The sequence below is a fragment of the Typopeltis vanoorti genome, chromosome 1 (assembly GCF_054136105.1).
Source record: "Typopeltis vanoorti isolate ZY-2024b chromosome 1, IOZ_Tvanoo_1.0, whole genome shotgun sequence".
NCBI classification, from domain to species: domain Eukaryota; kingdom Metazoa; phylum Arthropoda; class Arachnida; order Uropygi; family Thelyphonidae; genus Typopeltis; species Typopeltis vanoorti.
In genome coordinates, this window is record NC_143549.1 from 172,290,364 (window position 1) to 172,315,760 (window position 25,397).

Below are 25,397 nucleotides of genomic sequence, written 5' to 3' on the forward strand. Positions count from 1 at the left end.
ATTTGAATACAATAATTCTTTAACATCTTTTGTATCAGCACCATCAAAACCAGTGACTTCACTAAATGCAACGATTTCTTCAACCACGTCATTCACAGGATTTTGAAAACCACCTAGGTCATTAGCGCATTCGGGTAAAAAGTTTTTCCAAAGGGCTCTTATGCAGCTAGAAGTCACTTGCTCACACGAGTCACGAATGTTTTCGATTTCATGTTTAATGTTAAACTTTTTCCAAAATTCTTGGAGCATAATCACATTTTCTCCTCTTGTTGTTTCTACTACCTTCGAGAATGTCTTTTTAAGAAAATAGTCTTTGAAAGTTGCAATGACGCCCATGTCCATTGGTTGTAGCAATCATGTCGTATTTGGTGGAAAAAAATAATTAACTTTCACATTCTAACACAGATCAATAAGAGAATTTGAATGACCAGGTACGTTATCATTGTCATCATACCCATGACTTTCTTTCTCTCGGCCAGGAAACACTTCTCAAGGCTTGCATGTTTTTGTGTAGTAAATTTAAAGCTCGTTAATTAAAACACTTGCCATGTATATACAGGGAGTGTCACAATTAATTTTGCTGCGTTAATCAAATCTCGCATATATATAATCAGGTAGAGTTATTTTTTACCCACAAAAGGTTTTTAAGCCTATCATATATTAGTACTCTGGGTAGGTAAGAGCTAGATAATTTAGAAATGATGCTCTAGATACCAAACATGGAACATGTTGAAGATCTCCACTAAGCCAAATGGTGATCTTCGACCTGACAGTAAAATTCATTTGCCACGTGAAGAGAATCACAAATATCTATGTTTGCATTGGGATTTGAAAGTGAGATCTATTAGTTTAAGAACAAAATGTAGAAAGTATTTTACCTTGGGTATAATAAATGTTAAAAATACCAAGCTATTTTAAACCTGGATTTACTCCATTTCCCAAGTAAGCAAACAGACAAATAAGTCAAGTTTGCGCCTGCACATAATGCAAGTCTAGCTGACCCTGCAGGTAGTGCAAGACCAAGATAACTCATGGTAAAAGTAGAATAAGCTCTGATCACTAATCTTAATATTTACCCATAATGCAAAGCACATCTCCTGGAGGAGATGTATGATGCTTTGTATTAAAGGCAAGGGACCACTACCCAGACCGGTTTCAACCTTTATTGAGGTCTCATCAATGGGAGCCAGGCTAGAATAGAATATTAAGATTTTAGTAATACAGAGCTTATAAGTATTTTACCAGACCAAGTTACCATAAGGTGTTTTAACCTTATTAAATAAAAATCTCAGGAGGAGATATAAATGTAGAAAGTATTTTACCTTGGGTATAATGGGTAGTGGCCCCTTGCCTTTAATACAAAGCATCATACATCTTCTCCAGGAGATGTGCTTTGCATTATGGATAAATATTAACATTAGTGATCAGAGCTTATTCTACTTTTACCATGAGTTACCTTGGTCTTGCACTACCTGCAGGGTCAGCTAGACTTGCATTACGTGCAGGTGCAAACTTGACTTATTTATCTGTTTGCTTACTTGGGAAATGGAGTAAAACCAGGTTTAAAATAGCTTGGTATCTTTAACAGTTGAAGAACAAAGTTTTTTATTTTCTATCCATATGGAAATTATTTTGGGACTCAGACTAGAATGGATTTTGTTGAAATTTAATGGAATCCTTACAATTTTTATTCTTCTCAACTTTTGTTTTAGTTGGAACATTTGCAGAGATTTAGATGGCTAAAACATGTTAAAATCTTCTGACATAATAGGATTGACATAATAGGGGTGACTGAAACACAAAATACAAAATCTGGTGAGATTTTTCTGAGCAATAAATACAAAGTGTTATATTCAGGCAATGACAGTCAGGGAAAAGAAGGTGTAGCTATAATATTGAACACAAAACATGAGGCTAATCTTCTTGAATTGCAAGAAGTACAGTGATGTGAACTATTATCAGAATGGGGAACAGGGTAATGAGCCTTATTTGTGCCTGTGGTCCAATAGAAGGTTCTACTAAGGTAGAAGTGGAGGAATTTTTTGAGGCTTTAGAGAAAGCAACTGACAATGAAAAAGAAAAAGTTGGTCCCTGTTGGGGATCTAAATTGCAGAGTAGGAAATGATTGTCAGACATTCAAAAATATTTTGGGAAAATTTGGATTAAAGAGCAAAGCCAATAATAATGGCAAATACCTGTTGGATTTCTGCTCAGGACATGGACTGGTTATTATTAACACAATGTTCCAACATAAAATTGTGCACAAATTCATGTGGAGAGAAGAGGTAAGGAATAAGAAAAGTTCTCATTGACTATGTTATTGTTGATAGCGATGTTTTCTCACTGGGGAAGGCACTGCAGTGTACAGAGAAATTTGAAATTGAAAGTGACTACCATTTAGTATTGAGCAGGATAAAATTGAATTTCATATTGAAAAGAAGAACATGTGAGAAAGTTTTAAAGTGAATAAAAGTTCAGCATTTCTCATATGTAAACTGTAGATTAAAATACACAAACATTATTCAAGAAAAAATGAAAAAGTTTGAGAAAAAGAACCAAACCTTGGAGATTCAGTGGCAAGCCCTGAAGAAAACACTGATTGATTCAGCCAGAGAGATATGTGGTGAGGTTGTCTGCAGGGATAGAAAAATCAGAAGTCCATGGTGGATACAGGAAGTTAAAGAGGCAGTGAAGGAAAAGAAGAAAGCATATCAAAAGTTCCTGGCAAATAAGTCAACTTGTGCTCTTAGAGAATACAGAGACAAATGTAAGAAAGCTAAACACTGTGTAAAGCTAGTTAAATAAAAGTCTTTAGAAGACTTTGGTAAGAACATAGAAAATAAATATCAAGAAGGTGACAAAATATTCTCGAGGCTGTTGAAAAAGCTCAGAAATGGAGGAAAGAGTGCTGTAAAAAGAATTAGAGATGATAAAGGTGGCATGAAAACTGGTGAAAAAGATATTCTTCATGTATGGAGTAATTACTTCGAAAAATTGCTAAATGAAACAATCAGTGATAGCACAGTGGTAAAAAGCACTCAACAGGCATGCAATCAGAATACATATCCATACTCTTAAAGTAGAAAAAGCCATCAGAGACCTGAAATATGGAAAGGGAGCTGGAGTAGATGATATTTGAGCAGAAATGCTCAAGTATGCAGGTATAAAAGTCTTACAATGGCTTCACTGCATGTTCAGAAGGCCTGGACAGAGGGATGAATTCCAAATGATTGGAGTAGAACTCTCATAGTACCCATATACAAAAAAACGGAAATAGAACTGAATGTGAGAATTACAGAGGTATTTCCCTACTGAGTGTACCTAGTGGGAATTATGCAAGTATACTTGAGAAATGGTTGAGAAGGATTGTAGAAAGGAAACTTGAAGAACAAGCTGGATTCAGGCCAAATACAGGCTGTAAGGATCAGATTTTCACTTTACAACAAATAGTTGAGAAACATAGGAGTATAACCAAGATCTGTATTTAAGTTTTGTAAATCTGGAAAAAGCATATGACAAGGTGCCAAGAGAGAAGCTACTCAAAATGCTACAGTTGTATGGTGTCAATGGAGCATTATAGCAAGCAGTACTTAGTCTTTGTTTGAGTTGTAAGTCAGCAGTTAGAATTGAAGGAAGTACAGGAAGATGGTTTTATGTTAAATCTTGTGTGAGACAAGGATGAACATTATCCCCTTTGTTATTCATTATCTATATGGATTGCATTATGAGGAAAGTGGTATTAAATCCGATATCAAAATTGAAGATGTTAATCTCAGCTGTACTTTATGCAGATGATGTTATACTTTTAAATAAATCCAGTACAAGTCTGCAAGATTCCCTGACCAAATTGAAGAACTGTTGTAATAGATTTAGTATGAAAATCAGCAATAACAAGATAAAGACAATGAAAATAGGCAGAAGCATTGAAAATATCAGCTGCAAATAAAGACTAGACACCACAGATATGAAAGTCCTGAGAAAGTTTAGAGGCATGAACAGATGGCATCAGTGGCAATATCATATTAAAAATGAGGATTGTAGGAAAGAAATTAACATTGTTAGCATCCAGGTATGTGTTAGCAGAGCTAATTTCAGGTGGTCACTTAAACAGAATAGGTGAGGAAAGATTAGCAAAACAAGTCTTCTCTGCCAGGTTGGGAAAAAGACCCAGAGGCAGATCAAGATATAGATGGATTGATACAGTAAAAAGTGCCTTAGGAGATAGAAATATAAGATCTAATGTTGGAGTCTAGACAGGTAAACAGATTGATTTGGAGGAAAATTGTAGATAGGAAGTTAGTAATGATGTAAGTTTTTCATGTAGTACTATCATATCCTGTACCTCCCCCCCCCCCCCTTGAGGATACATATCAGGAATTTGATGATGATGATGAAACTTCTGTGGATGGATGCAATTTAATGCAATTCTGAATTTAGAATGTACAAGAATATACACTTATGATTTTTGGACATGTTCAAATTTCATTTTATTCAGTCTGACAATTTTTATTCGCAAGACTTTTATTTTGCCTGTGATTTGAACTGATATTAATGATCCCATATTCGCTGGTTGAAATTCAAAGCAGTTTAATATTTGGATATTACACAATTTTATCATGAAAGATGGGATTGAATTACTATCTGAGAAAATTAAATTTCTTTAAAAATTACATTTAACAATTGAGCCACCCTATGGAGGCTGTCTTCAAGAGCATATGTACAATATGCACGGACATACAAGATTATAACATGACTGTAATTGTAAGAATTTTGTTCTCTATCCAAAGTATGGAGTACCTAGTGGAGATATTAACAAAACAATAACAAAAGAAACATTACAGACAAAAGAAGAGATACTTTCGTATCTCTACTTTTGTTTGTAATGCTTTGTTTGTTTTATATGAAGTGACAGTCCTTAGATGTATTCTGATTAATACTCTAAAAAACTGGGCTCTGAAAATCTGCTCCAGTGAACAGGCACAAAGACTAACTTAAAGTGATCAGTGATACTTTCCAAAAAAAAAATGGGTACAGCCAAAACACTATTAACAAAATTCTCTACAAGACCTCAATAAAAAACAAAGAAACCAGACTACAACAAAACTATAACCATTCCCTACATTAAAGGGACATCAGACAAAATAAACAGGGTACTACAAAAAATACAACCTCAAAGCCACCTTTAAACCCCCTGCAAAATTAAAAAGCTTACTCAACTCATCCAAAGACCCACTCCTCCCACTGGCCCACCCTGGAGTATACCGTATTCATTGCACCTGTAACATACCATATATAGGAGAAACAGGATGCACAATTCCTATCAGACAAAAATAACATAAACGACACATTAAATATAATAATTATGGTGAAGCTGGCCTTTCTGATCATGCCCTGAACACCTTACATAGAATTGACTGGAAAAGCGCTAGTTGTCTACATCACACCAAAACATGGTATGAACACAAATTTGAGGACGCCTGTGAGATCATTATCAACCACCCTAATCTGAACAATAATGAAGGTCTGAAAATCCCATACATATGGAAGGCATATATTCGTCCCACGGAACCTTCCTCTCTAAGAAGAACTATAAACAGGACTGTAGTAAATCCAGGATCCTAAATCAAAAATAACAATTGTAATACTAAAAATAGGACATCATTGTAATTGGTCAATTTTTCTATAGAAAGAAAACTATCTATAAGAAAAAAATGTGTATTCATGTTATCTTAAATTAAATCTAGCTTGATGTAATTTATGAATTTTTTTTTTTTCACTAGAAGTCATGCCAGTAGAATAGCATGTGATCAAATCATTGTTTCTCTAGCTTACGGTTTGTAATGTAACCCAGCTTGTCTTGTATATTTATGTATGCTTGAGATGATCATCTTGATATGAAGATCGAAACGTCGGGATAATAAAAAGAGTTAGTTATAACACAGTTTTAAAATCCATAATTTCAAAAATGAATGCTGATCACCGTGTAACACTAAAAGAAAGGATAGATGTATTCTGATTGAACTTGAAATCCAGAGTTTTAATTATGGAAATTTTGTGGCTAGCCTTGCTGATTGAGCTTGGTCAATTCCCAGAAATGGACTTATATTAACCCCCCCCCCCCAACTGGCAATAATGTCTATAGACATCCAGCTAAATCTGGATATGATTCTGTAACACCCCTTGAATAACATGGATAAGAAGTGCAGTTTGGTTTCACTGTTTTATCCACCTTGGCTGGTAGGGAGGTTAATTTGAGGCAACAACAGGTATTAAACTATTTTTATTTATTTATTCTTTAAAATTATTTATTCTTATGGCATAAATAACAAATATGCAGTACAATACACTGTCATTTTAAAAACATATAAAATTAAAAGTCATTTTAAAAATCAATAAAATTAAAAGTCATTTTAAAAACCAATAAAATTAAAAGGTTATATCCATATTAGTCAAGTAGTTCATAGCTTCAGGAGTAGCACTTAAAAAGTCTGATTTGTGTTCTGAATATGCTCTAAGATAACATTGGGTCACAGTTTGTCTTTGAGCTCCACAATCACAATGTGGAGACTGTTGTTTACCCCATTTAAAAAGCATGTCTGCACATACACCATGACCAGTTTGTATTCTATTAAGCTGAGTTCAAAATTTTTGTGGAAGGTTTTAGCAAGCATCAAAACTTTCTTATAATTTGTTGAGAAAAAATTTTGGAATATCATCTGTCTGACTCTCCCATCATTCTTGCCACTTTTGCTTCAGGTCAAAGTTAGACTGTAGTAGTTTTGGGACTAATTGTAGTGGTGGATGTCTTGATCTCAATTGTTGTACACTTAAGTCTGGGAGATCTAAGTGTATTGGTGGGCTGTATTCTCCAGGATTTTCTTATACTCCGGTAAGAGTGCTTTAGTCCTACGCAGACTTGGTGGAATAATGTTACTAAGAGCTAGAAGCCAGTGTGTGGGCTTTGATTTAATTGTGCCCAAAATCAGTCTAATTCTATTATTTAATTGGTTATCAACAAGTTTAACATGTATGCTATTTAACCACACTGCTGAGCAATATTCAGTAACAGAGAAAGCTAGTCCGAGAGCTGTAATCCATAGATTATCAGCTGTTGCTCCCCAGATCGTGCCTGTTAGTTTTTGTATTATTATGTTATTACAGGTTCTTAACTTAGCAGAAACGTTTGTTAGGTGTTGCTTATAAGAGTGCGTGCAGTCTAAGGTTAGGCCCAAGTACTTGAGAAACTTATTGAGTCACAGTAAAGCATCCTTCAAAGCAAATATGCAAAGTGACATCTGCCATGTGATTATTAAGGTGAAAGCTTGATACTTCTGTTTTGTTTGGATTGAGCTGGAGCCTCCATTTTTTGTAATATTCACCTATTGTTTTCAGATCTTTTGTAAGTATCTCTTCAGTCTGACTCATGTTTTTGTGTTGAACGGCAATTATAGTGTCATCAGCATAACAGAACTTGCATGAGATGGTGGCAGGCAAGTCATATGTGTATAGATTATAAAGTAAGGGTGCCAATACTGAATCTCGTGGAAGACTATTATTAAGTTTTCGTTGTTGGGACATTTTATTTCCTAATATAACTTGAAAGAAATGTTCTGTGAGCATGGAGGAAATTAAGTGGGCATTCCATTTACATAGGACAATACTGAGAAATTTGTATATAAGACCTACATGCCATACTTGATCATAGGCTGCTGTTAGGTCCAAGAGGACAGCTGATGTTTTTTCTTGCTTCTGTAATCCAGCTTCTCTGTATGACATTAAAGTGAGCACTTGATCACAGCAACCATGTTTTTCTCTAAAACCAGCTTGTTCAATCGGGATGTGCTGCATGATTGGCGTGGACAATGTATTGTACAGAAGGCAGTCTAACATTTTTTAGGTTCAACTCAATAAATCAATAGGTTTGTAACTTTTTGCCTCCTGGGGCAGTTTTTAGAATAGCAGCTATCAGATCAGATAATAATGCTGTTATTATCTGATCCTGAACTTATCAGTAACAACATTATTTATAACATTCTTGTTGATCACTGATGAAGTATATAGCTGATAATATTTTCAGTTCTACTGGCAGATGCATGATAAGTGTCATGAGTGATTTGCTTTATGGAAATAAGAGTAATTTGAATATGTATCCAACTTAATCATTAGATGGATAGTCTGAATATGTGATCAGACAGACCTGACTTTATAGGCTATAGATATTTAATATGTCTTTTGTGGTTTGCTTTGTCCAAGTTCTTTCTGTTTTGCTAATATAGAATATGCATCAGATACAACAGACATTGTAGAATCTTTAGTGAGCTGATAGGGAACAGGATATCCTGTATATGAGTTGAAGAAGTTGCTAAGTTTCAAGTTTCTAGCTTTTTTTTTCCTGAAATATGTCTGTTGTAAGAGATGGCTATTACTACTTTATTATTATTATTATTATTATTATTATTATTATTATTATTACATCCTCCATGGAGTCGGCACACTCATCATGAGAGGTTCATTCAACCAACAACTTATTTATCATATAAAATTTTAAAATCCTTAACACTCCTTGCATTAATAACACATTCCGGTATGCATCCCTCTTCACCACACTTTTATATAACTTCCATACTACTCCATACCACTCTTTTTAAAATCTCCTCTGGATTAATCTGATATAATCCTCTCACTAACTTAAATGTCTCTATAATATCACCTCTTTTCCTCCTATCCACCAAACTGTAATCCACATTTCTTCAACCTTTCTCCATAGCCAGCATTCCAAAGTCCTGACATTGTCTTAGTCACTCATCTCTGGACCCTTCCCTCCAATGTCTCCATATCACATTAAAAACCAGGTGATGAAATTTGAGCATAATTCTCCAAGTGTGATCTGACCAATGCCTTATACAGTGGCACTATCATTTCCTTATCCTAACATTATTATTATTATTATTATTATTATTATTATTATCCCAAAACCCCATGGAGTCAAAAGACTCATCTAGTAGATCCTTTTGTTATACACACACAGCTCATCTTACGGTGCCTTAAAAACATTTAAATTCTCTACAAACACCACACTCTCAAGCGAGGCATTCCAATCATTCCCGCCTATGCATACAAAAAACCTGCTTCTCACTCACCTGCTCACACCCTCCTTATACAGCTTCCAGAGATGTCCTCTGGTTCTCCAATGATCTCCCATCTTTTGCTGTAAAACCTCCCCAACATTGATCCTATAACAACCCCTTACTAACATGTAGGTCTCTATCATATTTCCCCTCTTCCTCCTATCCACCAGACTCTGTAAATTGCATCTTCTCAATCTTTCCTCATATTCGACATGTCAGAGGTCAAAAACTACCTTAGTCAGTCACCTCTGGTTCCTTTTCAACATCTCTTCGTCCATCTGAAAACCAGGTGACCAAATCTGGGCACAGTAGTTCATGTGTGGCCTAATCAAAGCCTTATACAATGGAACAAGAATTTCCCTACTTCTAAAAGTCAGTGCCCTCTGCATCATTCCCAGAAGTCTTTGTGTTGTGTTCACAATTTTGGCAGTGCGTCCCCTTAATTTCAGATCCTTATCCACTATCACCCCAAGATCTCTTATTTTCTCCACTTCCAACAGTATATCCTCACCAAGCATAAATTCTGCATTCCATCTTTGTTTCCCAAATTTTAAAACCTTACATTTTGCAACATTGAAATCGTATCCCCATTCTAGTGCCCAATCACTCAATTTATTCAAGTCTTCTTGTAAGGGCAGAACATCTTCTCTACTCTTCATGGTTTGTCCCAACTTCGCATCATCTGCAAACAACTGAATATCTCCATCGAAATCTTCATCAATATCATTAAACAAGTTAAACAGTAATGGCCCTAAAACAGACCCCTGAGGAACATCACTAGTGACTTTCCTCCACTAGATTTTTTCCTCCATTTCACCACTAGATGGATAGTCGGTCTCTGATCAGTAGGCCATAATAACGCTAATCTAATATCCAACTTCATCTGCTTTAGTTTGACTATCAACTTATCATGCAGTTATCTATCAAAAGCCTTTGCAAAATCTAAGTATATTACTGTGTATCCCTCATTTCTGTCCAAGGAAGCGATCACCTTATTGTAATAAATAAGTAGATTATTAAAACATGACCTCCCTTTAGCAAATCCATGCTGTCCATCAAAGATATTAAAATTGCTGTCACACAACTTCTCGATCCTAGTTCTCACCAGCTTCTCCAACAACTTAACCACAACACCTAAACAGATAGGACTGTAATTTTCATGCCTGAGTTCTATTACCTCCCTTATGAAGCAGCACAATCTCGCCCTCCTTCCACTCCTTTGTAATGCACCCCAGTGCAAGACTCATATTAAAAAAAGTGTCAAGGCAGATGTCAACTCCCTGTCACATTCCTTCAGAATACATGGTGATATATTATCAAATCCCACAGCCTTATTAACATCAAGTTTGCTCAATTCCCCATATACCCCTTGCTCACTTGCAGTCAGTCTCTCCTCTCCATCATCAACTGCTCTCAATCTTTCCAAGATGTCACATTCATAAGAATGAACTGCTCATTAAATATCTTCACTATATCTTCCCCATAGTTTCCTTATACCATTGTCTCCAATCAATATCATCTTTCCATAATCATTCTTTTTTTTTTGCTAGCTACATATTGAAAGAACTCCTTAGGATTATTTTTGACTTCATTAGCTAACTGCTGCTCATAGTTGACTTTTGCTACCCTTACCAACCTGGCCCCCTCCTTGCCTGGTTTTTGTATTCCTCATGAAATTGGTTATTTTCACTTCTCTTATGCTGCCTTCATAATGCCTTTTTTCTCTCTGTATCGCATGCTTAATCTCTTCATTCATCCACTTCATACCTACCTTATTTAACGTTTGACCCTTGCAATACATTTAGACATTGCTTCTACTAGACAGTTCTTGAATATTCCCCAAGCTGCATTGATCTCTCTCTTCCAGTTAACTCCTCATTCCATGCTACACCTGCAAGCTGTCCCCTGAGCTTTTTATAATCACCAGCCTTGTAATTCCACATATACTCTTTTCTCAAAGAGCTCCTCACACTACTCACGACCATCCAGGTAATCACTTCATGGTCACCCTCACAAACTAGAGGGTGATTTGAAATTGCATTTATAATTACATCGTCTGATGATCAAATCCAAAACCTTCAATCCTCATGTGCCCTCTGTTACATAATCTCTGAGATAGTTGTCCCTCAAAAACTCAAGAAACTTATTTTCTTTACTCCCATTTGCTCTCTCATCATCCCAGTCTATATGCCATAGTTAAAATCACCCATAATAATCCCTTTTATTATTTGTGTGGCTAATATGATTATACATTTCATAGTCACTACCATCCACATTACAGTCTATAACAACATCCAACCAAGTATTTCACATTCTATTCACCTCTATTTTGCACCATACTGCCTCAAAACTGCTGCCACTATTTCCCTCTCGCATCTCTACTTTGTATGGACATAGCTCTTTCTTTATCATCAATAGCATTCTCCTTCCCTTTTTATCCTTTCTATCCTCACAAACACATCATACCCTTCCATCTCTATTCCTGTCAGGATGTCATTCCTCATCGAACCATGGCTTACTTATTCCAGTAGTTTTTGGATGAACAGACTCAATTAATGCAACCATTTCATTTGTCTTTTTTCTTACACTTCTAGCATTTGTATACAAACACAGCAGCTGATTCCTGGATCTATAGCTAGTTCCACTGATACCACTTATTTGATGTGATTTCTCCATGCTTACTTCGAGACACATATTTTTTTCCTTATTCATCTTAGAACCCTTGTCAAATCCAACTGATTCCTCTTGATACCAGGTCATCCTCCACCTTTCCTGTCTACACATGCATTCACATCCTCTACTCTCTGCTCCTATGTTCAACCTGAGCCTCCCTGTTTGTCTTGCACACCTGTTCTCTCCTTTTCTATACTCATGCCACTCACTTCTTCATTCACAGCCACATTTTCAAACTCTCCTGTTTTAGTCTCCCATTCTTCCACATTGCTTACCACTTGATCAGACTCATTTTCTGCACTCACTTCTCTACCTTCCAGCAGCAGCAGTCTCTCCAAGCGACACATCAAAACCAGTCAAATGCAGTCCATCACTGCTATGCAGTTCACTTCATGGAAAGGAGAAAATGATTACCATATATTATCACTTGACTTATCATCTAAAAACAAGAAAACTTGACAGATTATGTATAAGCTTAACAGGGAAAATTTGCTATATTGAATAGAAACAGTGTGTGCGCACACATGCACACACACTTCATTTTTACTACTTCACATAACATTCTTTTATTGTCCCTGCACTGTTATGAAAAAAAAAAAATTGTCCATAGTAACCTGCCCACCCCTTCAAAAAAAAAAGTGAATAACCAATTTTACAATATAGAATTGTAAAATTCTATTGTAGTGGCTAATAAAATCACATTCAAAGTTTAAAAAATACTTAAATCGATGTGTAAAATGTATAACATCTGAAAGTAGCCTATCAAGAAGCTGAACTCCTTTGTTCCATCAAAGACAGTTTATACTATGTCTTCCACTAAGAAGCTTAGAGGATCCCAAGTCTGTATATTTCTCTTGCTTATGGACAAGCAAGCCATTTAGCAGTTAGATAAATAAATATGAACTATATAACATTTCTGTATATAGTTTGACATGTTTTATACACACATGGACAAGCAAGGACACATATGGACAATTAGATAAATAAATATGAACTATATAACATTTCTGTATATAGTTTGACATGTTTTATACACACACACACACACACACACCTAAGGTTGGATGTGCCAATCCAACTGTTGGATATGCCAGAGTTGGGTTTGGTAGACCAAACTTTGGAATTAAATGAACATAATTCACAAAACTAGATGTTTTTCATAGACAAATGGCTCTGGAAGCAGATGCAAATTTGAGAATGAAAACAATTCATAGAATTGTTTTCATTCTCTCGCTTCCCCCATCTAGTATTACTCATGAAGTGCAGTCATAATGGCATTGTATATCTTTCAGTTGAAAACAGACAAAATATGTCTTCTTAGAGAAACATGCTAATAGGCATAATATGCTGGTCTCATAGTCTTTTTTGCTTCAGCTGTAATTATAATGAAATTAGCTACATATATGAAATAATGAGATGAAATATTGAATTTTTAGTTAATCAAGTCTAGTTTTAGTTTAGTTATTTTCCATTAAATGCTTCATAACATGTAATTATTTTGCTTCAAGATGAATGTTAGCTTTAAGCCTTAATCCCCCCCCCCTCTGTTCTTTAAATCATCTTTTCAATACCTCCTTGTTAAGCTGCTAAAATATCAACATATCAAATCACCCATCTCTCTCTCTCTCTCTCTGTCTCTCTCTCAGTGTATCACAACTCATATTAATCTAGTCCTATTTAATACAGGTGTCTGGGAATACATTCAAAGATTGCATTCTGAAATGAAAGATTTGGAATCACGGTTCAGTCGAACTAATAAGAATCTTCATAAAATTCAAGACGCAGCTGGATCTTGGAGTAGACACCCACTTTTTGAACGTAAAGATGGCAGACGTGAAGCTCTGCTTAGCTTGGATGACAGAGTTGACAGAGTTAATCAGCATTATACTGAGGTTCATACAGCAGGACAAGTTATAAATGCTGCTGTTAAGGTATTGTAAAATGTTTTTTTTTTTTTTTGTGGCTAAATTATAAATAATTTAAATAGTTCATGATTTGGTTGCATTACTATTATTATTATTACTATTTCAGACCTCTGTGGAGACTTATGACTCATTGTGAGAGGTTTTCTATCATAAAGTTTATTATACCACTTGTTTTTAACTTCTCCATTATCTCTTGCCTACAACTCGATTAATCACTTTCTTTTCACATCTTCCAGCATGTTTCTACCATATGAAAAATTCCACAGTGTCAATCCAGTAAATACCTCTCGACAGTTTAAATATCTCAGTCATATCACCTCTTTGTTCCCCATGAGACTCAACAGATTACATGCCTTAATCTGTCCTCATAATCAAATTTGAGTGATGAGATCATCATCATCAAATTCCTGCCATGTACCCTCAAGGAGTGTACAGGATATGACAGTACTACATGAAAAAATTACACCATTACTAACTTCCTGTCTACAATTTTCCTCCAAATCAGTCTGTTACTTGTCAAGACTCCAACATTATCAGATCTTATATTTCTATCGTCTAGGCACTTTGTACTGTATCAATCCACCTATATCTTGGTCTTCCTCTGGGTCGTTTTCCTGCCAACCTGGCAGAGAACACTTGTTTTGCTAATCTTTCCTCACCCATTCTGTTTAAGTGACCATACCACCTGAGATTAGCTCTGCTAACGCATTCCTGGATGCTGACAATGTCAAGTTTTTTCCTAATATCCTCATTTTTAATATGATATTGCCATTGATGCCATCTGTACACGCCTCTAATCTTTCTCAGGACTCTCATATCTGCTGTCTTTAGTCTTTGGTCAAGTATTTTACTTCTGACCCAGCTCTCAGATCCATAAGTTAAAACTGGTTTGAACACTGTCTTGTATACAGCTAATTTAGTGTTGCGACTAATTTCTCTCTTATTCCATATGAATTTATTCAATTGACTTCCCACCATACCAGCTTTGCTGATTCTGTTGTCTATTTCTATATTTAATTTACCATCTTCAGTAAAAATCGTGCCTAAGTAGCTGAAATGTTTTACTTGTTCCACAGGTTCTCCATTCACAATACAGTTGACATTTTCAATGATTCTGCCTATTTTCATTGTCTTTGTCTTTTTATTGCTGACCTTCATACCATATCTATTACAACAGCTATTCAATTTCGTCAGAGAATCTTGCAGACTTGTAGCGGATTTATTTAGAAGTATAACATCATCCGCATAAAGCAAAGAGCTGACATTAACATCTCCAATTTTGATCTCGGGTTTAATACCGCTTTCCTTCATAATGTGATCCATATAGATAATGAATAACAGAGGGGATAATGTACATCCTTGTCTCACACCAGATTTAACATTAAACCATCTTCCTGTACTTCCTTCAATTCTAACTGCTGACTTACAACTCAAATAAAGACTAAGTATTGCTTGATATAATGCCCCATTGACACCATGTAACTGCAGCGTATTGAATAGCTTCTCTCTTGGCACCTTGTCATATGCCTTTTCCAAATCGACAAAACTTAAATACAGATCTTTGTTATATTCCCATGCTTTCTCGACTATTTGTCGTAAAGTGAAGATCTGATCCTGACAGCCTCTATTTGGCCTGAATCCAGCTTGTTCTTCACCAAGCTTTTCTTCCACAATTCTTCTCAACCGTTTCTCAAGTATACTTGCATAGATCTTGCCAGGAACACTGAGTAGGGAAATACCTCTGTAATTCTCACATTCAGTTTTATTTCCCTTTTTATATATGGGTACTATGAGAGCTCTACTCCAATCATCAGGAATTTGTCCCTCTGTCCAGGCTTTCTGAACTATGCAGTGCAGCCACTGTAAGACTTTTATACCACCATACTTCAGCATTTCTTGTCGAATATTATCTACTCCTGCTGCCTTTCCACATTTCAAGCCTTTGATGGCTTTTTCTACTTCAAGTATGGATATGTATTCCTGACTGCATGCCTGGTCAATGTTTTTTATCACTGTGCTGTCATCACTGCTTGTTTCATTTAGCAGTTTTTCAAAGTAATTACTCCATACTTCAAGGATATCTTTTTCTCCTGTTTTCATGTCACCTTTATCATCTCTAACTCCTTTTACAGCACTCTTTCCTCCATTCCTAAGTTTCTTCAACAACCTCCAGAATATTTTGCCACCTTCTTGATATTTATTTTCTATATTCTTGCCAATGTCCTCCCATACTTTTGTTTAGCTAGTTTTACACACTGTTTAGCTTTCTTACATTTGTCTCTGTATTCTGTAAGAGTAAAAGCTGACTTATTTGCCAGGAACATTTGATATGCCTTCTTCTTTTCCTTCACTGCCTCTTTAACTTCCTGTGTCCACCAGGGAGTTCTGATTTTTTTTATCCTTGCACACAACCTCACCACATGCCTCTCTGGTCTGGCAGAATCAATCAATGTTTTCTTCAGAGTTTGCCACTGAATGTCCAAGGTTTGATTCCTGTTCTCAAACTCTTTCATTTTCTTTTCAATAATCTTTCTGTATTTTAGTCTGCAGTTCACATCTGAGAGCATGTGATGAGATCAAAACACAGTAATTTAGATATGTCTTTATCAAGGCTTCATAAAGTTGTTCTATCACCGTGTTGTTTCTCCTGGTCAGTGTCCTCCTCAATACTACAGAAATCCTCCATGTTGTCCTCACAACTTTTGCAATATGTCCTCTGAACTTTAAATTTCAATTTACCATAACTGCAAGATCCTTGCTTGCTTCACTTCTTTCAGTATAGCTCTGCCAAGAAAGTATTTAGTCTCTTCCATCTGTGAATTCAAGATTTCCAAACCTTACATTTAGCTATATTAAACTGACATTCTCTTTTCACTTGCCTACTTTTTCTATTTATTGAAATCCTTCTAAAGTCATAGTATTATCACTTTTTAATAATACCCCCCCCCCCCAAACTTTACATCATCTGCAAAGAATTGAATATTGATCTGTAATTCAGTAACAATATCATTGACATAAAGGTCCCAGTACTGAATCCGTAGAACCTCATTAGTAAACCTTCTCAATCCCCAATACTGCTCCTTTAATGCATAATAACTTTCTGATTTCAAAACCAGTTCACCAGGCTGATATCTATTGCAACTCAAATATCAAACTACCACGTGGCAAATTATTAACTGATTTCTCAAAATCCAGAAAAATAACAGTTTATTCATTTCCCTCATCTGTTACTCCTGCTAGTCTAGTATTAAGACACTGATTGTTCATAACAAGATTATTTAGGGAAATTACAACATACATCATCATCATCAATTTCCTTATATGTATTTCTGATTTCCCTAATTTCCTGATAATTCCTATGCATAAAGGAGGATCTAAGTCTGTGTTAGCAAATTATAGACCAATCAGTATCTCTGGAGTGGTGGTAAAAGCATTGGAAAAGTTGGTCAAAAAGAGAATTCAGGAATGGGTGGATAATAGTATGATACTCTAAGAAGGTAGCATGGCTTTGTGAAGAGTAAGTCATGCCTAAGTAATCTATTAACTTTTTATGATAGAGTGACAGCTAAGTTGATAAAGGGAATGGCTACTCGACGATGATGCTGAATTCTGAAAAGGCATTTGACAGGATACCATATGTAATCCTGTCAAATGCTGCAAGAAATGAGGATGGATATAAAACTGGTGATATGAATGAAAGGATGGTTGATGGACAGATACCCCCAGGAAAAGGCAGGTGACTAGTGATGTGCTTTGGTGCTTTGACCACTGCAGCTTGATTTGTACATAACTGATATAGGAAATATAAGGTTGTATCAGAAATAAAGGAGAGGAGTTTTTAGCATTGGTCACAAAACTTGGCCAAAAATTATTGGCATCAGCAAGACCTGGTTGTCAGAGAATAATGTAGGTACAGGGATAGAATATAATGGATAATATATTTTCAGAGAAAATAGAAGAAATCGTGTAGTGGGGGGGGGGGTATTATTAATAATAGCTTAAGAACTTCAACCAACAAAAATAGAAAAGAAGATTGTAGATCTGATGGAAACGTTTCTTTTCAGACTGTCTGGTGTGAGATAGAGGCCAATATGACAAAACATGTTGTTGGTTACTGCTGTAGACCTGGGGATACAGAAGAAAATGCAGATGATATGCATCAGCAGATTAGCACAATGAGTGCAGGCCAAGCAATTATCATGGGAAACTTCAACTATGGTTGCATAGATTGGAAGTAAGAAAGATCACATGGCAAAATGGAAATAGAATTTATAGAATTACTAAGGAATAATTACTTGAAACAGCACCTGATGGAAGGGACCTGAGGTTTGAGAATGTTGGATCTGGTAATAGCATCAGAAGATCTATCTATAACTGCAGTAGTAACTCTACTGCAGTTATACTTCTAATTAGGGGAAAGTGACCATACAGTCTTGTCCTGGGAGGTTGCTCAACATGTGGAAATTTCAGTCAAAGAAGAGTTTATGCTGGACTATAAAGCTGGTGATTATGACAAACTTAGGAGGCAACTTGGAGCAGTGCCATGGCATAAGAAATTACGTGGAATGAATGTTATTAGTTTGAGTGAGGCAGTATCAGAGTGCATATCCAGGGTCAAGGGATATATCAAGTAGGGATTAAGTGGATGACTAACAAATAAAGCAGGAGCTGCAGAAAAAAAGAAAGCATTGTGGAAGAAATATAAACAACAAGGTGATCAACATGCCCATGAGCAGTATAAAGCACAAGCAAGAAGGTTAACTATTATGGTAAGGAAGGCTAAATAGATTTTATGAGAAAATGAACTAAGTAGGCCAAAGTAAATCCAGAAGAGTTTTTTTGCTATGTAGCAAGTAAGAGAAAGAATGATTATGGAAAGATAACTTTATTCAGTGCTGATGGTAGGAAAGTGACAGAAGCAGAAGAAATAGTTCAGTTACTAAATGATCTCTTTGCAAAGGGTTCATTATCCAGGTGTGCAATCACCGGATGATGCACATATCAGTAACTGCTGACATTACAGTTACTGATATGACAGAGACTGATGTGTGCATTGAGGTAGATGATCAGGAGGTGCTCAGTATATTGAAAAACATCAATGTGAACACAGCAGTGGGCCTGGATGTTATGTCTACTCGTGTATTATGAGAATGTGCAAGTGAACTGGCAGTGCCTCTGATGAAGTTGTTTAATCTAAGTCTCAGCTCTGGCAAGGTTCCAAGGGAGTGAAAAGAGGATAAGATTTGAGGTTGTGCTGCAAAGTTGTGATAATCACTATGAAGGAATTGAGGTAGATTTGATGTAGAATTAAGGTAGTCTTCTTACATATCCTGAAAGAAAAACAAACAAATTATTACAATTTGATGAAACATGGGGGGTAAAAAGTTTTAAGGTATGTTCTTTCTTTCTTGTGGATCATTTTTGTTCTGGGTGTTTATCAGAACTTTTCAGCTCCTTCCCCCCCACTCATAGTTCTACTACATAAAGGTGGCTCCAAGATAGAAATAACATACTGACGAGCTAGTATGTCTGGAGTGGTGGTTCAAGTATTGGAAAAGTTGGTTAAAAATAAAATTCAGGAATAGGTGGATAGGAATAGGATACTTCATAGTGGGTGGCATGGATTTGTAAGTGGATCCTGCCTCAGTAATTTATTCACATTTTATAATAAGGTGACAGCAGAATTGGATAAAGGAAATGGCTACCATGATACTGCTCGACTTTGCAAAGGCATTTGGCAGAATACCTCATAGAAAACTATTACATAAGTTGAAGCAAATGGGAATGGATATGAGGCTGGTGGCATGGAATGGAGGGGAGAGCTGATAGACAGACATCAGGGAGTGGTGTATGGTGGAGTGGAATCAAGGCAAATGAGAGTGACTAGTGGAGTGCTTCAGGGATCTGTACTAGGACCACTACTCTTTAATCGATATATGACTGATATAGCAGATTTGAAGGGGGACATTCAGTTGTTTGCCAATGATACAAAACTAGGGAGAGTAATAGCTGTTAATGGTGATGTACATATCTTACAAGATGATTTAAATAAATTGGCAATTTGGGCAAAGGACAATGGCCGTCAATTCAGTGTTGTAAAATGTAAGGTAATGCACTTCAAGATGAAAAGATTCCACACTTTGTATCATATCAACAGTACTAGTTTACAGGAAATTGATGAAGCTAGGGATCTGACTTCATCAATTTCCTGTAATTACCAGGATACTGATGGAAATTAAGAGGATATATTGCAAGAGTTGACAGAATAGCTCAGAGGATTACTTGTATGCTGACAAGCACATTGACAAGTAAAGAATGGGAGGTTACATCCTCTTTATGAGGATATAATTCGGCCATATGTTGACTACTGTACATAGATTTGGTAACCTGCATTTCTTGGGGGATTGGAAATTGGCAAAGAAGATTCAGAGACCAGTGACCAAGCTAGTGACAGGTCTGTGGAATGTTCCCTATGAGGATAGACTGATGGTGTGTGTGGATTGCAGAGTTTAGATGACAGGTTAAAGAGAGGAGGTATGATAGAAACTTATTAGTTACTAAAGGAACACTATATGACTGACACAGAAGATATTTTTCAATATATAGGGAATAGGGAGAAAACAAGGAGTCACACTTGGAAGTTGTCTAAGAGTTTTGTTAGTAAGGGTGTGCAGACTAAGTTCTTTTCTTGGAGAGTGGTGAAAGTGGAATGGATTGCCAGAGGTGGTGGTGAGTGCCCCAAGAGTGAATAGGTTTATGGAGATGTATCATAGGTATTGTGTTAATGGATAGAGTGGGTCTCCTGTGATGAGTCTTTTGACTCCATAGAATATCGGTCTCTCTTTATTTTTTTGTGGGCCTCGGTTGATATAGGTGATATCTGCGGTTGCGATTTGAATTCCAATTTTGCTGCCGATCAGTTGCATTATGTTGCTTAAGTCTTCTGTATTTTCTTTCGTTATTCCCTCAATTTGAAGTTCTTTTTTTCTTTCTTTTTGTAGCATGTGTTCCATTTGACACTTGAGTGTGTTTACTTCTTTCCACAATTCTTGATTTTCGCGTTGGAGTGTTTCTTGCGTTTCTATCGCTACCGTTAATTTCATCTTTATTTCTCACATGGTTCCTAACATTTCTTCAGAGGTCTCGTTATTGAACTGTATGTAATGTTCATACTCCTCGAATTTTTTGTTAATTTGTTCCATGTGTGCATTTAATAAGTCTTTCACCATGAGCTTAAATGAATCAAAGTTATCTATAATTTTAGGATCCGGAAGCGGCTTACCTTGATGTGCGTCGTTACTTTTCTTTGGTGTCTGGTCTTTGTTCTTCGTTTTCTCACGACACTGTTAACATCACCATTTGGTCCGTTTCACAGCTCCTTTTGCTTTCCATGTGCTTTCTGAGATCCCTGAACTTCCACTGTTCAGGCATCTCTTTACACCCGGAACACTGCGGCCCATCCTCTTCATCGCTTAATGGCTTATTGCATTTGTTACAGCTCATTTTGCTTGAACTTCGCTGTCTCGGTGACCTTTAGCCTTTCTTCCTGTTAGCGACTATAGTGCGACTTTTAAAATGGCGACATCCTTTGTTCTTCGTTGGCTGGTGACTGCAGTACACTCTATGAACTTCGAACACTGAAAATTTGAATCTTATTTATCCGATTTTGGTAATTTGAATGTCCTTGTCTTCAGCGTGACTAGTAGAATTAAATAGTAGCACTTTCAAGTTAGAAACATGAGTTAATTAACACTTTAAACCTATAAAACCAGGAGCAGCGATACAGCGTACGTGCATCTGTCTGCCTACACAGCGCCATCCATATAAATAATAATAATAATTTGAAGAGAGATATTCAGTTGGTTGCTGATGATGCAAAGTTGGGTAAGATAGTAGTTAATGAAGGTGATGAAAAGAGCTTGCAGGATGATTTAAATAGGTGGACAGTATAGGCCATATGGAATGGATGTCAATTTAATGTGGAAAAGTGTCATTATGCATTTTGGGATACAAAGATTACTTTACTACATAGAGGGGAACTGTACTCCATGAAATTGATGAATTGATGGATTTTGGGGTAGTATTAGATAGAAAATTAACATTTAGAGGACATATTGCTAAAGTATCCAGGGTAGTTCACTGGATTACTTGATTATTGAAGAACACAGTAAAAAGCATAGATAAAGGAGTTATAATAACTCTTTATAAAGCCTTAGTATGACAACATCTGGATTACTGTGTTTAGGTCTGGTCATCTGGGTTTCTTGAATATGAAGAAGTGGTGGAGTGGATCCATAAGCAAGTGACCAAGATGGTAAGGGGTCTGTGGCATGTTCCTTATGATGATAGATTGAGAGTTTGTGTATGATATAATAATAACATATCTTTTCCTATCATAGTAATAACAAATTATAATCATATACCCTGTCATAGTAGCTTGAATACCAAGAGGTATTCAGGCTACTATGGCAACACTACCTGATTACTTTTACATTATTAATAATCTCCTATCAACAATTTTCCTCCAAAATTAGACTATTACTTGTCAGCACTCCAATATTGTCATACATATTTCATTCTTCTGAGAATGAAATACCTCTTTTTCCTACATCTTGGCATCAAACACCTACTTTGCTAACTTTTCCTATCTCATTCTATTTAAGTGACAGTGCCACCTTAGGTTAGCCATGCTCACTTATTCTTGAATGTAAACAATGTCAAATTCCTTCCTAATTTTTTCATTTTTAATATGATTGTGCCAATGATGCCATTTGTTCAGGTCCCTAAATATTCTAAGAACTCTCATATATGTGATCTATAATCTTTGATTGAGTGCTTTATTTCTAACCCAACTTTCAGATTCATAACTTAAAACTGGTGTGCACATTTTCTTATATACTTCTAGTTTAGTGTCTTGGCTAATTTCTCTCTTATTCCATTTAAATTTATTTAACTGGCTCCCCACCATACTAAGTTTGCTTATTCCATTGCCTAATTTCAGTTAACGTCATTGTCACTAAAATTTTTGCCTAAATAGCTGAAATATTTTACTTGATCTATAGGCTCATCAGAATGCAGATTAAGTTTTCTGTGTTTTCATAGAAAATGTAGTAAACTCCTTGCCTATTTTCATAGATTTGATCTTTTTATTGCTGACTTTCATTTAAAAATTTGTTACAGCTGTGATTCAATTTAGTTATGAGATTCCTGGAGACCATTCACTGGTTGTGTTTAGGAGAACAATATCATTTGCATAAAACAAAGAACTAAGATTGATATATCCAATTCTAAGCGCAGGTTTAATACTGCTTTCTTTCATAATGTGATCCATATAATGAGGAATAAGAGTAGAGATAATATGCATCCATGTCTTACACCTGATTTTACATCAAACCATCTTCATGTATTCCCTTCAGGTGTAACTTTATAGCTGCTGATTTACAACTTGAATATAGACTATTTATTCTCCTATATAATGCTCATTTATTCCATATAATGTTTTGAAAAGCTTTTTCCATGGCACCTTGTCACAGTCCATTTCCAGATCTTCAAAACTACTGTATTTACTTGAATATAACTCGTGTTTAATTAAAGCTAAAAAACTGAGGTACGAGATATATTTGTTTGGATTTTCGAAAACTGAGGTTTTCAGGAAAAAAACTGAAAATGGGTATTACTTACTAAGAATCTCCTAATCGCTATCGCTACTTCCAGCCTCGAGAGCAGTTTCCTTGTGTGCACGTCAAAGTCATCTAGCCAAATAGCGTCATCTTCTTTCTCATTATTTTAAGCAAAATAACCAGTAATTTACAAGACATGAGATATATAATGAACAATCCTTCGTGAATGATTAATGAGAAGTGAAAGTAGAGCTTGAAACAGACAGCAATTGTAGGCCAGTAGAGATAGAGCAGCTATGAAGAAATGCATATGATTAGTGCAGTATTAAAAAAAGATTGCATGATCCACCAACAAAGGCAAGCCAACAATTGTTCAGTTGAAATGCTAATTCTCTTCAACCAAATTCCATAATATCTGAAACTGCCATAATAACATTCACTATATATTTCTTAGTTTTAGCACGTTCATGATGGGGTGGTGTTTTGCACATTTATCGTTCCAATGGAACTTCTCATTACCGTTTGTGTACTGTTTCCGTGTTGTGCGGGCACCCTCAACTCACACAAAGTTTCAACCCTTTGGTTCAATTTTATTGCTGCTTGTTTGCATTCTGCTTCCATGTCAAGCTGCGGGTGGACTCACACATACATTATATGGCATGTTTCAATTTGCGGTAGAATTTTATTTGAAATTAGCCTTCGTGTTCTGTCTTAATGATATCGAAAATTTCAAATGCTATCAAACAAACATTTATTTCATATAATTGAAAAATTGTTCAATAGTTTTTAGTTAGATACTGTATTTGCCAGTGCAACATATGGTTTTGCTTGAGCCTATACAGCATAGTTTCTGTGGGAGGAGACATGTGATTCATTAGTTAATGGCATTTTTATTCCAGTTGTTCCTAATTGCACTACTTGTTGAGAAATGTTTTACACAGACCGCAGATGTCTCTCTGTACCTTATTCAATGATACAATAAAGCTACTTCTTTTTTTGCATCTGCAGCATGGTGGCTATTAGAAAGAGCATGTTGTTAACCGCAGGGAGCGAGTTACTATTGTCCCAATGTGAATGTGTTTAAACTTTTTTTTTTTTTTTTTTCATAAAGTAAAATCAGCAGTGCAAGTTATATGCAAGTGCGAGTTATATTCGAATAAACATGGTAAGTACAGATCCTTGTCATATTCTCATGATTTCTCAACTATTTTTCATAAAGTGAGCATCTGATCTTGACACCCTCTATTTGGCCTGAATCTAGCTTGTTCTTCTATTTTTCTCAGTCTTTTTTTGCAAAACTTTTATACCTCCTTATTTGAGCCTTTCTTGTCAAATATTATTTACCCCAGTTGCCTTTTCACTTTCAAGTTTTTGACAGCTTTTTCTACCTCAAGTATTGATATGTAGTCCAGTTTGCATTTCTCTTGGAAATTTTCTATTTATGGTTCCAGCATTTCATTTAGCAGTGTTTCAAAGTTATTACTACACACATCTAAGATATTCTTATCTTCCATTTTCATGTCACCTTTATCATTTTTGATTTTTTTTTTTTTTTGCAGTACTCTTTTCTCCATTTCTAAGCATTTTCAGTAGAATAGAAAATAGAAAATAATAGAAAAATGTTCTGGAAACCCAGAACATTTTTCTATTATTTTCTATTTTCTACACCTTTCTGTTCTTTATCTTCTATATTCTTACTGAAGTCTCTCCATGATTTTTGTTAGCTTCTTTCACATAGCTTAGCTCTCTTGCATTTTTCTCTGTATTTTTTTAGGACATATGCTGATTTATTTGATGTGACCTTTCACTGTGCTCTCTTCTTTTCTAGGAATGTCTAACTTCCTGTGTCCACTCTGACATTCTTATTTTTCTATTCTTGCAGACAATTTCACCACATTGATTCCCAGCTGAATCAATCATTGTTTTCTTCAGAATTGCCAATGAGACTACAAGGTTTGGTTCTTGTTCTGAAACTGTTTCATTCTTTCTTCAATAGCATTTGTATAGTTGAACCTACAGTTTGCCCTTAAAAAAAATTTTTTTTTTTTTTT

The 25,397-nt window shown here is 35.7% G+C and overlaps 1 protein-coding gene across 1 annotated transcript in view; it reads left to right on the forward strand.

Annotated features, from left to right (window-relative positions):
• Positions 1 to 25,397, forward strand: part of Dhc93AB (Dynein heavy chain at 93AB) — a 1,274,973-nt gene that overhangs the window by 280,208 nt on the left and 969,368 nt on the right. The window contains exon 14 of the mRNA XM_090403805.1: positions 13,488 to 13,732. Coding sequence (XP_090259931.1) covers positions 13,488 to 13,732 — 245 coding nt within the window. The remainder of the gene's footprint in view (positions 1 to 13,487; positions 13,733 to 25,397) is intronic.